Below are 15,367 nucleotides of genomic sequence, written 5' to 3'. Positions count from 1 at the left end.
CACACACACACAAGGAGGGGGTATTAAAAAAATCTCCCTTCTATCTATATCACACAGTCGACACAGAAACCAAACAAAATCAACACACACACAGCTAAACATACAAACTGCATTATAGTTGTCATTTAAAAAGCTTTTTTCATCTTCTTCTCCTCGTCTTCCTCTTCAGCAGGTGAAGAACAGCCAGTCTTCTAATGCAGACCAGACAAATAAAAGTTCAGTTTCTTTCTTGGTGACCTTTCTGGAAGGGATTCAGTTTCTGGTGTAAAAAAATCTCTTGATGATGGATAAGCCACGCAGGGGGGAAACATACAGTGTTAACAGGTTTACACAGTAGCCTACACAGTAAACAATGCAGTGTTCATTCAACACTTGTTGAGCTGATGTACGACTCACAGTGTTGAAATAACACTACAGAATCCACGGTGTAATCCCCACACCAAAACCCAAACAAAAGTGCTTTGACATGGCTATATATCGGAAATAAAAAATATATCAAAAATCTACGCTGCAATATTTTTTTCAACCCCTCTTACAGTCGGCAGGAGTTAAGTTGTACGAATTTGAGTCAAGTACATTTTTCATGAATGTTTAGCACATCCAATGTGTGAGAGCGACGACAAAGTGCTAAAGAAAACGCACCGATAAAAGTCCACCTCAAATTTCCAGTTATAGAAAATGTAACCCCGAAAAATGAAGTATACGTACCCTTTTTGCACCAGAAAGTTTTACACAAAAAAACGCACTGCATCTCTACTGACACAACACTTTCTCTAGCTCTAGTCCACGTAGTCGATGTGGAAAACACAGCGCCGGCGGTATGATCTATACACTGCCATACAAGTGTCCTAACAATCAAGAGGAAGTTTCAAGTGAATTCAGTCTTTCATCATTCAGAGGACATCTTCTCAAAGAGATACACCAGTTTGTCTTTCACCTTTTTTTTTAGATGTCTTAAAAGTCAAATTTTCAGGGTAAAAAAAATCTTCCTGCCCAGCAAATGACAGGAGACAACGACATGAAACGGAAAAAAAATAAAATTAAGAAAAGCTCGTAGTTCCTCTTCCTCTGGTCTGTGCAGACGAGCACACAACATGAAAAGCGGCAACCCGACGGCACACACAGAAACTCGCCCCTTTGCTGTGTCTGCAAACTCACATATTCTCTCTCACACACGACATTACACAATCACACAACAGACACAGAAAACGTGTGTGTGTGTGTGCGCGCGTCAAGCGGTCCACAGAGAGTTTCGCGAATGCCCTGCGGAGGGGTGCCTTAAATCCTAAAGGGATGCCAGCCTGTTGTGCATTCATCGGTGCGTATCTGTATCTGGTTGGGTCCTGTCCCTCATGGGCACTGCAGCGGGCTCTTTACTATGGGCCCCCCCTCGGGGGTCTGTTAGGGGCCCTTGGGGCTGTTCTTCTTGGCCTGGGCGTTCCACATGCCACGCTTGGAGTGGTAGTAGTGGAAGAAGTTCCTGAGCCGCAGCCTCTCCACCTCCAGGCCATTCTGCAGCACCCTGGGGGACACACAGGGGACACAGAGAGAGATAGCAGAGGAAACTGGGTCAGGACAACAAGGTGACGCGTCCAATACCACTACAGCTGCAGGCAAATGTCTATTAGTCTGTGTGTGTGTGTGTGTGTGTGTGTGTGTGTGTGTGTGTGTGTGTGTGTGTGTGTGTGTGTGTGTGTGTGTGTGTGTGTGTGTGTGTGTGTGTGTGTGTGTGTGTGTGTGTGTGTGTGTGTGTGTGTGTGAGAGAGAGAGAGAGAGAGAGAGAGAGAGAGAGACAGAACGAGAGAGAGAGAGAGAGAGACAGAACGAGAGAGAGACAGAACGAGAGAGAGAAAGTCTGCCTATTTATACACTCAATGTAAGCATGTCTATATTTACTGTATGCACATGCATGTAAATGTATATTTTGTTCACGTCCACAGAGCTGCTTCATTACCTTTAGTCTGACTAAGCTGTAGCATGATGTACGGTGCAGGGCATTCCAAATAAAGTGCTACAAAATACCAAACTGTATTTCTGACCATGTTTGGCCTTGTGCAGAGAGACCTACTGCAAGTCCCTGATGGCTGACAGCAGTAATGTCTTCAAATGTGCATCATTCTCAAGTGTATGAGTCATTCTGTCATAGCCGTGCAGTGCTAAGTGCATAAGTGTGTACACACGTCTGCATTCGTGTGTGTGTGTGTGTGTGTGTGTGTGTGTGTGTGTGTGTGTGTGTGTGTGTGTGTGTGTGTGTGTGTGTGTGTGTGTGTGTGTGTGTGTTTGTGCGTGCATGCGTGTGTTTGTGTGTGTGCACACGTGTGTGTGTGTCCTTGTATGCGCGTGCATGTGTGCGGCCGCCACCAAAGTGCAACTTAAACAGCTCGCTTGCCCGTGCGTTTGCCTGTTCCGCCCTTGAGTGGACTAAGTGGCTATTACGTCCGTTGAATGCTATTTAATTGAAGCGGAAGGCAGCTGGTAAGGCAGGCCAAGGCTTTAATGCAGCAGCTCCCCTCCTGCCTGCCTGCCTCCCTGCCTGCTGACCCTCCCCAGAGGGGCTTCCGGTGGCTTTAAAGGCTGCTTGCCCAGACCATTGGCTGCAGCCATCTCCAGGAAGCATGCAGTGTGTGTGTGCGTGTGTGTGTGTGTGTGTGTGTGTGTGTGTGTGTGTGTGTGTGTGTGTGTGTGTGTGTGTGTGTGTGTGTGTGTGTGTGTGTGTGTGTGTGTGTGTGTGTGTGTGTGTGTGTTCGTGTATCTCCAGGAAGCAGTAGAACTGTAGACAAGAGTACACAAATGCCATCTACTGTGTGTGTGTGTGTCTGTGTGTCTGTGCGTGCGTGCGTGCGTGTGTGTTTTCATGATCACGCGCATCTGAGAAAAGTAGTAGTGTTACATCCATACTCAAGCATAAGGGTCATCTAATCCATAATTAGCATTGTAGTGCAGTGGATTTTGTGTGCATGTGTGCGTGTGTGCATGCATACAGTCTATGCAGACGCATGCACATTTGTATGCAGCGAGTGTATACCTGTCAAGCAGCTCCCAGTCCTCTCCTCCCCAGCGGTCCTTGAACTCCTCCGTGTTCATACCGCCGATCTTGTCAAAGTCCGACTTGTAGATCCCAAACAAGCCAAAGCCGTTGACCTCCCAGTACCCTATGTGGTTGAAAAGGCAGAGTGGCGTGGTGGGCCATAGAGGATATGGGTTAGGCTTGGATAAGGGAAAGGGAGATAGGATGGCAAGGTTACACCAACGCCACTGAGCTGACATGCATATGATACTGTGTCTATTACAGTAGAAAACTATACAGCCCTACAAAGGCAAAATGCAGTAACTACATGTTTTGTCAAAATTGAATTTGGACTGAAAATGGTTTTCAAAAAACCTCATTTATCTTGTGACAAAGCCAGACGTGTCCCATTTTAGAGATTTTGCTATGTCAAATGCGCAGTAATTAAACCAACCTAATCCATATTCTGAAGACCTTTTACCTCAGTTTCAGTGCTGGCGTAGTTACTGCACGTTGCGTTTGCAGGGCAGTATAATGATTTGGGCTGGTCCTGCTCTAAGTCTTTTGTTTGTTTCTGCAAACCTGCATTCACAATAAATAATCAATTCTGATCCTCTGCAATAACGCCAAGCCTTTTACTCAAAAGACAAAAGCACAATGCAACAGGTGGATGAACAGACTCGGTCTGAAAAAAAACAAAACAAAAAACAAAAGCTAACAACAAGGGGGAGGCCCTGGCCATTGGTATAGCAACAGAAGGATGACTGTGCCCAACTATTGTTAATCAGGCCTGCCCAAGCAGAACTCTAAAAGGTGCACTGTGTAATATTTGTAGTTTTTCAATTCCAGAATTCATGCTGTCCATTCACGAATATTACCTTTTTTCACATACATTCAAAATAAACATTCATTATGACTGTGAAAATTGCACTTCTCATACATGAAAAGGTGGATCTTCCCCATGTCCACCATTTTGAATGTCCAGAAATTGTTATTTTGTAGCTGGAAAACCTACTGTACTTTGGTCATACTAGTAAATATTAGTTGATTATTTAGTAAACTTTCATGAAAAGACCAAATTTGGCAGTAGACAGCACAGTTCCAATGAGCAGAGGGGTCCTTACCTTTTAGAATTGTGTGGGAGAGGGTTACTCCCTTCTTATGTTGAATGGAAAGATCAACATGCACGTTATGTGAAGTATACTTTTAATCGGTGACCATGGTTCACTTCACAATAAAGGAGTGTTAAACCTGTATCCTCCTCCTCTCCGTCCTCCTCCCTGCCCCCATCCCTCTCTCTCTCCCTCCTGTCCCTCTCTTCCTCCTGTGCCAGGTGCCAGAGAAGCGCCAGAGCTGCAGGCCAGTGGAGTGTGCATGAGGGAGAGCAAGAGAGAGCTGTAGGACCTCAGATAATGGTTTCCCAGGGGACGCTGGGAAACGTCAGTGCAACGAGCAAACCAGTCCAAGGGGCTGTCAAGACAGGTGTGTGTGTGTGTGTGTGTGTGTGTGTGTGTGTGTGTGTGTGTGTGTGTGTGTGTGTGTGTGTGTGTGTGTGTGTGTGTGTGTGTGTGTGTGTGTGTGTGTGTGTGTGTGTGTGTGTGTGAATCTGAGTGTGCACGCATGTGTGAGTGTCTGTGTGTGAACAGGAGTTTGGGACTTGTCCTCTAGTCACAGGGTCCTTTGTGTGTGTGTGTGTGTGTGTGTGTGTGTGTGTGTGTGTGTGTGTGTGTGTGTGTGTGTGTGAGTGTGTGTGTGTGTGTGTGTGTGTGTGTGTGTGTGTGTGTGTGTGTGCGCACACATGTGTGCGTGAGTGCATGCGCACCTGTGCGTGTGTGCATGTGAGTGTGTGTGTGTGTGTGTGTGTGTGTGTGTCAGTGTGTGTATGTGTGAGTGCGCACCTGTGTGTGTGTGCGCACCTGTGTGTGTGTGTGTGTATGAGTGCGTGCGCACCTGTGCATGTGTGCACGTGTGTGTACGCGCGTGTGTGTTTCTCCTACCGTTGGGTTCTTGTGGGGAGCTGCCACAGTCCAGCCTCATGACGATGGGGGCGAAGGCCAGCCTGCCCTCCACACAGTGCTTACGGACACTCTCCAGGATGTTCAGGGGGAAGTGGATGTGCAGATCACACAGAAACACGATGCTGTGGTTGTCCTGGAAACATTGGACGCACAGACATATGAAGCACACACACACACACACACACACACACACACACACACACACACACACACACACACACACACACACACACACACACACACACACACACACACACACGTACACACATGCATGCACAAACACATATACAGTATGTTGGCATCAGTTGCAACATAGTACTATTGAATTAAACGTATGAGTAATACTAGACAGAATAAACATCATTCCTAATTGGCTCCCTGACCTCTATGGTGTCCACTCCAATCTGTAGCCCGGCTGAGCGCTCAAAATTCCCTGGTCTCCTCAGATACTCATACCTGAAAGAACAAAATAAACATGAATAATATCTAGTTATACAGTTTACGCACGTTATTCATTCAAGGCGTAAAGAATGCAAACAACTAAGAGAGTGTGGAGCTTGATTTTGTAACCGATGAATTATCATTGCAAAATTTCCTCTGTAGCCACTGAGCTTGACAAGTCTGGCTTCTCAAAGACACAACACTGACACTGACAATAAAAAGAAGCATAACAAATGGATCAAAAAGCAATCAAAAAGATTAATAGAAATAAGGAAATAAGGAGAAAGGCCTGACAGAAACACCTAGGGAAAAGGCATTCAGACAAATTGCTGCAGGTAGAACAGAGGAGTGCCTTGCAGAAAATAAACATAATTTGTTAAGGCTGTGCTTGAATTATCCTGGGGTGAACTCCTAAAATAGACAGCGTTTACATTCTTTTTTGAATAATTTAAGCTGCATAGCCTGTAAGAAGAGTTGCTTTACACTTTAATTTTGAAAACTAAAACCTTGACAGTGTGATATGTGGAGTGCATACTGATGTCAGGGTGGTGTGGTGTCATCACTGCTGGTCAAGGTCACCAACAAGGTCATACGTTTTGGTTTGTTGCACCCAGCACCACAAGTTACCACACATATAACTTCAAGTAAGATGTGCCTTCATCGGATGTAAGGACGTGCATAGAACATTGGGGTGACTCACTTGACAGCCGAATGCGATAGAACTAATGATTGGGTTTTTGATTTGACAACCAAATGCGATGGAACTAACGACTGGGTCTTGGCCATAGCAACCTGCAGTTTAGAATTAGTAATGGCAGTTCACCAGAAACTTAGGAAAAGAAGCAGCTTAGACGCCCGTATGCTCGCATGACACCATAGGTGTCCTGTTCTCTGGGAATAATGGACACCTGCTCAGCCAATCAGAAGACGTTTCGTCTGCTCACCGGGTGATAAATTCCACTTATTGTTTTGTCTTCCAATTGTCTAACTATTAGTTATCATCTAACTAGTATCGCCTAACTGTAGTTATCATCTAACTACAATTATCATTGTATAACTATTGTGTGTGCGTCGTGTGTAATGTTGACGATGGTGTTGCTGGTGTGATTGCAGCCATGTTACCTGGGCACCGTGCTCTCCCTGAGGGCCTGCTCCACGTCCATGTCGTCGCTCTGGAAGTCCACGATGATGATGTTGAAGTTGTCGTCTTTGGTCTCGCGGTGCAGGAGCTCCATGTCCGAGATGAACTGCTGCACCCAGCGAGCCTGGTTCTTCACTAGAAGGAGAGAGAGGGCGGGAGGGAGAGAGAGAGAGAGAGAGAGAGAGCGAGAGAGAGAGAGAGAGAGAGATAGAGAGAGAGAATAGAGAAGAAAAGAAAAAGGAATGAGGGATAGAGACAACAAGAGTGTGTGTGTGAGAGAGAGAAACAGAAAAGCAAAAACAGAATTGTTTAACTTCGACAAGCTCACAGCGTGTGTGTCACGTTCACTTAAATACGCTCGCCAAGAAAATCCACCAGGAAAGTAGCTGGGACACCCAGGGTCAGCCATGAGCTCAGAGTCCACACGGAAAATTAATGAATGATGACAAATTAATGATTTATTTGTGAAAGATGATAATCAGTCAGTGTAAAGGCCGATGTTTCTCGTCTCCATCTCCACGGAGTCTCACAGCATGTGTAGCACAGCGAGACACATGTAGCTTAATATCCAGCGATACATCATTAGCCAGCTAGAGCACCGAGCGACACAGCACAGTAATACGGAGGGCAGCTGGGGTTCAATACTCTATTTGGGTCGGGGAAAAATTAATTACTTGTGACAATTATTTGTATATATCACAATCTGCTGCCTCAGCGCTGCACTGCGCTGTCGTTGGCTCCCGTCGATAGTCCCCCAAGGCTGCAGCCAGGAATAACAACAACAGCCTCAAACGCTCTTCATTAACGCTTATGTGTGAAATGGGGTTTCAGGCCTTTCAGGAGTTTGAGAGTGAGGGAGAGAGATACGAGTGGGAGACATCCAGCCTGTATCACTGTCATCTGACATTACCTGTGTGAAGGGATGATGCTCCCATATAAGCACCCAATCCACTTCTCCCCCTCCCTTCTTCTTCTTCCTCCCCTCGCTCCCTTCTTCCCTCCATCTCTGCCTGTGTGTGAGTGGCCAGATAAACATAAAGAGGAACATAATCTCACCGGAGCACATTTGGCAGGCCCCCGTTGCTTGGGGCAGCACTTTGTCTCCTCCCACCCCCTCCTCCTTTCCCTTTAATATGCAGAGGCACGATTTATCTCCATAACGCATAATAGATTTTAGCTGCTCGATGCAGCTTTGTGTGCACTGCCCTCAGATGGCCCTGGCAGTTGATGTGCTTTCCATAAAGCTACAGATGGAGAGCCGCTCCTCTGTCTTTGGTGTCTTGCAAAGCTTCCCCTCAGCTTGCTGGCCTGTGAAGTTTTCCAGCCATCTCCCCTTCTGCTGCCTGCCTGCCGTTTGTGCACACCTGGGCAAAACTCGCAAAGTGACGCTGTTGATTAGATGTACAACAACAGATTGAGCTGATCAAAAAGGTTGAGAGAGAGACACCGTTTTGGCCACATGGGCTTGGATGTGGAATAGATAGCAAATAGATTTTGAGCGCTAGTGCTGCTACTGCTGCTGATGCGTTAAAAAACAGAGATATGCATAGGGGGGAAAGTTGCAAGCGCAGTAACACCGAGAATCATCTTGTAATCGAATTGTTACCCTTGGAGGATCTTAATCAAATCATCTTGTAAAAGTCGGGGAAGGTTTGAAGCTGTACAAGGCGGCTGCCAAAAAAGCAGGAGCTCAGGAGATGTCTGGAGACCGTATCAATTTTGGGCGCTGCTGCCCCTGTAAGTGAGGGAAAATTGAATTGAGCTGCGGTGATAACACTTTCAGTTGAGTGAGATAGAGGTTGAAAGCTGCTTTGAGAAGCCAGACAACCCAACGTAGCCTCAGCAGGACGAATCACTGGTTCCTGAAAAAACATTCACCTACATCATAACGACATTGCCATGACATTACGTTAAGAGAGTCTAAGAAACTCTAAGGTTAAGGTCTAAGGTTAAGATTCAGCCATTTTAAGGCGTGAGGATGATCTGAACATTACCTGGTTATCACGAGACCTAATCACAAGTGAGATAAGGTCTATCATTACAAATGTCTATCATTTCATTTGGCATATGTAGCCATAGCCAATCGTGTCAGCTAGTATCAAACAAACTGCAGTCATCGCCTTTCCGCACCTCCCTGCTCTCTGGTGATGGGAGAGAGACAGGTACCATGATCTTTTACCCTCGCTGAGGATAGACTTTCAGATTGGAACGATTGTGCAAAGCAGTATGGGATTACCCAGGCTGATCTGCATAACGATGAGCTCCCTTTCATAAACTCCTGTGTTTTCTGAAATACCACTAAAAATAAATGTGTTTATAAAACTGAGCTGATCAGTCTGAAGATTATCCTAACATCTTTACTTCAGCAGATGTCTTCATCCTGCGCTCATTAAGACTTACTGGATGTGTACGTGTATGCAGGGCCCTAAATTAACATTTTTCACCACCAGTCAAAATGGCTAGTAGATTAAAATTTACTAGCCAAACATACACTCACTAATGGGTCAAAGTGGCTAGTAAGGTGATCTTTTCTACCAGCCAAAATGACATTTCATCAACATCTGGCTGGTTGGCTGGTGTTAATTCAGAGCCCTGCGTGTATGTATGTGTACTGGATGTTGGCTGTGCATGACTTTCTGGTCAAAACCCACCTGGCACCACAAAGTGCACCATGACGTCTCTCCTCCACTGCAGCATCACCGGCTGACACAGCAGGGGCTTGGCGTAGGACGTTCCTGCCTGAGGCGTGCCTTGGCCGGTATGTGTGGTGGGCGAGGGCTGGTGCGAAGGCAGTGCCGCCGGCTTATTAGGAGCAACAACGCCACCGTCATCATCGCCCTTGTCATTGGCTTGCTGTTGTTCTCGGTGGTGGTGGTGGGGGTCGGCAGGTGTGGAGACGGGTGCGGGCGTGGGCCCCGGTGGCGGGGTGACCACCTCGCTGGTCTCCAGGCTGTCTTCGGAGCGGCCGCGGTGCAGCAGCATGTAGATATACTCGGAGAGGCGTACCACCGTGCGGCCCCGCTCCATCAGCTCCAGCTCCACCAGGTAGCGGTTGCCTCGCGCCGAGTCGCGGCGCTTCTCCACGTTGATGATGCGCAGCAGGGTGTAGATGCTGGAGTCGGGGTGGAGTGGTAGGAGAGAAAGACAGAGTCAGGGAGAGGGAAACATAAAATATGTGTGTGTATAATGTATGTTTCTGTACTGTATGTTACTTAACCCGAACCCATCTCTCAATGCAGTGGAATGATGGAAGTCTGCAACCATTTGGCTATGTTTGGCTATAGGGCAACACATGGGGGTTATTCTAAACATTTTTCTATCACATGCGGTTCTTGACCATAAGGTAACTACAGACAGACGGAAACACACACACACACACACACACACACAAGCTAGCACACACATACACACAAACACACACACACACACGCACACACACACATACACACACACACATGCACACATGCGTGCGCACGCACACACACACACATGCATCGTGCGCACACACACACACACACACACACACACACACACACACACACACACACACACACACACACGCACACGCACGCACGCACGCACGCACGCACGCACGCACGCACGCACGCACACACGCACACACACACACACACACACACACACACACACACACACACACACACTTGGTTCGTTCACTCACCCTCCATTGCGCTCGTTTAGTTTCTCCATGTACTGCGCCAGTACATCCACCACCTCGCTCTCCGCCAGCTGCAGGTTTCCCGAGACATTACACCGCAAGTCGTTCCAGTCGGAGCGCAGCAGCTCGAAGTCCATGGTGTTGACCGAGAAGGTCCTCTGCCAGTTGATGGACTCCTCGGCCCAGCCCGGCCTGGGCTCCGCGTCCTCATAGCTGTACTCCGACAAGCCACCATCCTCCTCGGGCACGGTGCCCTGACCTTGCTCCTGGACCTCAATCTCCTGCTCCTGCTCCTGCTCCTGCTCCTGCTCCTGCTCCGGTTCTTGGTCATGCTCTGGTTCAGGTTCCTGGGGCTGCTCCTCCTCCTCCTCGTCCTCCTCCTCCTGCCCTTCCACTCTCTGTTTCTTGGGCTCCGTGATCTCCGACGTGCGCATGTAGGAGGTGACTCGCACCACCACTGGACTGGAGGTGTTTGCTGCCTGCAGGCCTGTGGGTACCGGTGGTGGTGGTGGTGGGACGTGGTGGTGTGGCGCGGTGGTGTGTGGTGGTATTGGTGGGGGCACTTTGGGCGCTTCAGGTGTGGCTTTCCTGGTGTCTGTGTGACTCAACACTGCCGCCCTGCTGGCCGGTTTGCGTGGCGCCACCACCGGCTTGGATTGATTGGCAGGAACTATGAGCTTAGGAGGCGGCTTGGGCAGGAGAGGCCCCGCAGCCCTGGCCTTGGCTCCCAGGTTGACCAGCCTGGTGGTCTTCCCCGTCTGGTAGAGGAAGACTCCAGGGAAGACCTCCCGGGGCTGGCGGGATAGCGGAGCCTTCTTGTCCTTGGCGGGCCGTGGCCTGGTGATGTAGATCTTGTTGGGGTCCCTCTTGTGTTCTTTGGTGTGTGGAGGGTGCATGTCTGCAGGGCTACGGGGTACGTGTGCTGAGTTGGTGAGTATCTGCTTGGCACGGCTGGTGAGCGCCGTCAGGGAGGCCTTCTGGGGGAAGAGCAGGGCTGACTTGCTGAGCTTTGGCGCCGGTTCTCTTGCCCGCTGTCCCTTGCGGTTCCCTGGTTCCTCTGGTCCTGTGCGGATCCAGGATAACCGTCGGCTGCTCCGTTCTCCTCCTCCTGGTGCTTCCTCCTGCTCCTCTCCAGCGACCTCCTCCCCAGCATCGGGCTCTTCTTTGGGCTGGGGCTTGAGGACGGGGTGCCTCACCTGGTCCCGGTGGAGCCTCCACTCCCGCTCCAGGTCCCCCTCCCTCAGCCTCTCGCGTGGAGGAGGACCCACCACGTGCTGCCTTCTGGGTCTCCTCCTGTGGACCACGTTGTTGTTGTTCTCCTCCTCCCCCTCCTCCTCCTCCTCCTCTTCCTGCTGCTCCTGGTTTTGTTTCTGTTGCCCCCCCACTACCTCCTCCTCCACCTCCACCTCCTCCTCCTCCTCCTCCTTGCCCTGGTCCTGCCCTTCTTTCGCCTCCCTCCTCTCAGGAGCAGTGGCTCCCCCTGTTCCTCTCCGAGGGTGTCTGGTGGAGCCTTGGTGACTGGCCCGGCTGGCGCGGCTGGCTGGCGTGCCCACGTTCTCCACCTCGTCCTCCGGGTCGACCCCTTCTTCCTCCTCTAGGAAGTCTGAGACCAGAGAGGAAGACAAACAGAAATGATGACACACTTACGTCAGAGAGAGTAGAGAGAGAAAGGTTCCATTGGCCCATTGTTTCCTGGTTCTATTATGGCAGACCTAGGCAGACCTAAGGACTGTTCTATTCATTGTAGGAGCATTATGACACGCCCCTTTAGGCAGACCGGAACCTGGTCACGTTAGGTGCCCATAGAAACCTATTATGTTGGCATATCTCTATATACTTAAAGAATCTCTGCTTACGTACAACGTGTGCACAGGCAGACATGCGTGCATTCAAACACTAATGTACTGCACATATCCCCATAATGCACGCCGTTCCACCAGTGGCACGCTGTAATAGTCGTTGAAAAGTTAGCTACCATAGTGCTATACTACTATGACATAACACAGGGCCTTAATTTAATGCACCCCAACTTGGTCATTACCTTTCCGGTAACAGCAAATGTATAACACTGTGTCTTAATGGGATACGTACAAGACACAAACACAAACACGTTTCTGATACAGTTGTACCTGGGGAACAATAATGAGAATACAACCTTTACTGTATGTTAACCAGTCTATCAATTACTTCCACTCCGTGCCTCTACCTGGTCCCTGTACCACGCCCGACCTCCCCAACACGCACACACACGCACACACACACACACACACACACACACACACACACACACACACACACACACACACACACACACACACACACACACACACACACACACACACACACACACACACACACACACACACACACACACACACACACACACACACACACACACCGCTCTCTCTTCCTCTGAAAAGTTACATAACCGACAACCTGGAGCCCTCTGTAAGCTGGCCTATCTCTCTCTCTTAGCTGTTTCGGGAATAATTACATCTCTATTAAGTGCCCTCCGAGGTGCTACAGCAGCAATTATGCCCTCATTAAATAAAAGCAGCGTTTTGGATGCCTGCTCCCGCTCCCGCTGCAGAGTGACTAATGTGAGAGGTTTTAGAAAACAGGAAACAAACAGCCCTTAAGGTCTTAGGAGGTCCCATCTCTCCTTGTGATGCACACAAACAGATACACACTCTCTCTACTACCACACACACACAAACACAAACTAATATGCAGACAACCTCTCTGTCTCTTGCTATGTCAGTATGGCTCGCTCTACTCTCCCCGTCACCTTATTTTTCTCACAAATGGACACACAGTCTGTCTCTGTCTCTCGGTTTCTCAGGCCCTGTCTCTGTGTCAATTCAATTCAATTCAATTCATAGAAGCTTTATTAGCGTGACAAAAAATATTTTGTATTGCCAAAGCATTGGTTGAAGATACATTGGTAATGATAATATAATGAAATGAGGATTAAAGCAAATAAACAAAGTAATGCTTGCAATTGCGTTGATAATATCAGCAAGAAAAGAAAGCAAACATAAACATGCGTGTGTGTGTGTGTGTGTGTGTGTGTGTGTGTGTGTGTGTGTGTGTGTGTGTGTGTGTGTGTGTGTGTGTGTGTGTGTGTGTGTGTGTGTGTGTGTGTGCGTGCGTGCGTGTGTGTGTGGGTGTGGGTGTGCATTGTGTGTGTGAGTGTGTTTGTGTGTTGGGGGTGCATTGTGTGTGTGAGTGTGTTTGTGTGTGGGGGTGTAGTGGCTTTTGTGGTGTCTATTCAATGTCCCTCTGTCTATGGCATGCACTGACATATTTGGCAGCAAGCGTTGCTGTCTGCCCTTGTTGTCTCAGTAAGATAGATACTAATTTTTTTTTTATTTATTTTTTTTTTTAAGATATTTTTATGGGCTTTTTTGCCTTTATTGCAGATAGGACAGTGGAGAGTGACAGGAAGTGAATGTGGAGAGAGATGGGATTGGATTGGGAAATGACCCCGTCCGGATTCGTACAGGGGTCCCCATGGGCATGCAAGCCCAAATGTGGGGGGCTTAGCGCGCTGTGCCACAGCGCCCCCAAGATAGATACTAATTTATCTGTATTCAGTTCCAGGAAACCCGGGATTACTTGGTTAAATGTATTAAAGTGCACTTCTCTAATTTTTGCATATTTGTCGCATTGGAGAAGGAAGTGCGCCTCTGTCTCGACCTCACCTGTCGTGCAGTGAGCACATATCCTTTGCTCTCTTGGCAGCCATGATTGTCGTCGTCTGCCTTTTTCGAGAGCAAGGCTGTGGTCACTGAGTCTGTATTTGGTCAGGATCTGCCGCTGCTTTATATCTCTGACAGTAAAGAGATATTCTTCCAGTTCATAATATGTTTTGATAGTCCTATAACATTCTAATTTGCTTTCTGTTTTGGTTTCATTTAGCCAATGGTCCAGATATTTTTCTTTGGAGTTTTGTATAAATTTGTTTACATTTAGTTTGGATGGGGGTCAGTTAGTCTTACTTGCACCTGTGTCTATGTGTCTCTGTCTCTGTCTCTCTCTCTCTCTTTCTGCCTCTATCTGGCTAACTGTCTGTCTGTCTCCATCTCTCTCTCATGCACGCACGCACCCAACGCACACATGCACACACACGCACGCGCGCGCGCGCGCACGCACGCACGCACGCACGCACGCACGCACGCGCACGCACACACACACACACACACACACACACACACACACACACACACACACACACACACACACACACACATACCATCTGGGTTTGGGAAGAAGAGGGGCTGGTCATCATCCTCCTCATCCATCTTCATGTACTTGTAAAAGCCAAATCTGTCAGAGAGATGGACAACAACAACAAAGACATTCAGACTCACACAGCACATCTCAGCTCATTCAATATCACGCCAGACTTACAGAGCCACAAACTCAATTTTGCAGCATTCATTCAACACTTCAACAAGAGTTAGATTTGACACGGTTTTTGACTCTTAGTGCATGGCTCGCTCCGCAGTTAACTTTGTCGTGTTAATGCAACACTGAAGAGAGTCAATTTGAACACACAATGTCTATCGAACTAAGAACCGATAACTTTATACAAAAAAACCCTCAGACTATATCTATTTTGCAAATTACTTCAGTAGTGACACACACACACACACACACACACACACACACACACACACACACACACACACACACACACACACACACACACACACACACACACACACACACACACACACACACACAGACAAATAAATCACAGACACAGGTAGACAGAATAAACCCCTAAGTGACTATGTAAGCACTGCCAAAGTATCTAAGCACTTCCCGATTACGTTGCTTGTTCTCAGCGCACATTCATTCATTTGGGGAGTTGCTAATGTGCGCTAGGCTAGCAGTGGTGGTGACTAATTGCAAGCTGTCGTTAGAGGGGTGACCTTACTTCTCCAGATAAATGGGAGACTCCCGGTAGAAGCACTTGTTCTCCCTCTCCATGTGGGTGAGGCGGGTGAAGTCGTTGGGGTAGACGAAGGACAGATACACCTGCCACAGCGGGAGGGAGAGAGAGAGAGAGAGAGAGA

At 48.2% G+C, this 15,367-nt stretch overlaps 1 protein-coding gene across 1 annotated transcript in view; it reads right to left on the bottom strand.

The window, feature by feature from the left end:
* b4galnt4a (beta-1,4-N-acetyl-galactosaminyl transferase 4a) overlaps positions 1-15,367 on the bottom strand; it is a 260,391-nt gene continuing 245,024 nt past the window's right edge. Inside the window, exons 12-21 of the mRNA XM_063196347.1 lie at positions 15,229-15,329; positions 14,539-14,612; positions 11,684-11,886; positions 10,287-11,602; positions 9,259-9,719; positions 6,589-6,742; positions 5,409-5,481; positions 5,005-5,158; positions 3,026-3,152; positions 1-1,522 (exon numbers count right to left, since the gene is read on the bottom strand). Coding sequence (XP_063052417.1) covers positions 1,402-1,522; positions 3,026-3,152; positions 5,005-5,158; positions 5,409-5,481; positions 6,589-6,742; positions 9,259-9,719; positions 10,287-11,602; positions 11,684-11,886; positions 14,539-14,612; positions 15,229-15,329 — 2,784 coding nt within the window. The 3' untranslated portion in view covers positions 1-1,401. The remainder of the gene's footprint in view (positions 1,523-3,025; positions 3,153-5,004; positions 5,159-5,408; positions 5,482-6,588; positions 6,743-9,258; positions 9,720-10,286; positions 11,603-11,683; positions 11,887-14,538; positions 14,613-15,228; positions 15,330-15,367) is intronic.

Source organism: Engraulis encrasicolus, chromosome 4 (genome assembly GCF_034702125.1).
Source record: "Engraulis encrasicolus isolate BLACKSEA-1 chromosome 4, IST_EnEncr_1.0, whole genome shotgun sequence".
In the NCBI taxonomy this organism is placed as follows: Eukaryota; Metazoa; Chordata; class Actinopteri; order Clupeiformes; family Engraulidae; genus Engraulis; species Engraulis encrasicolus.
This window is presented reverse-complemented; position numbering and strand designations above follow the sequence as displayed.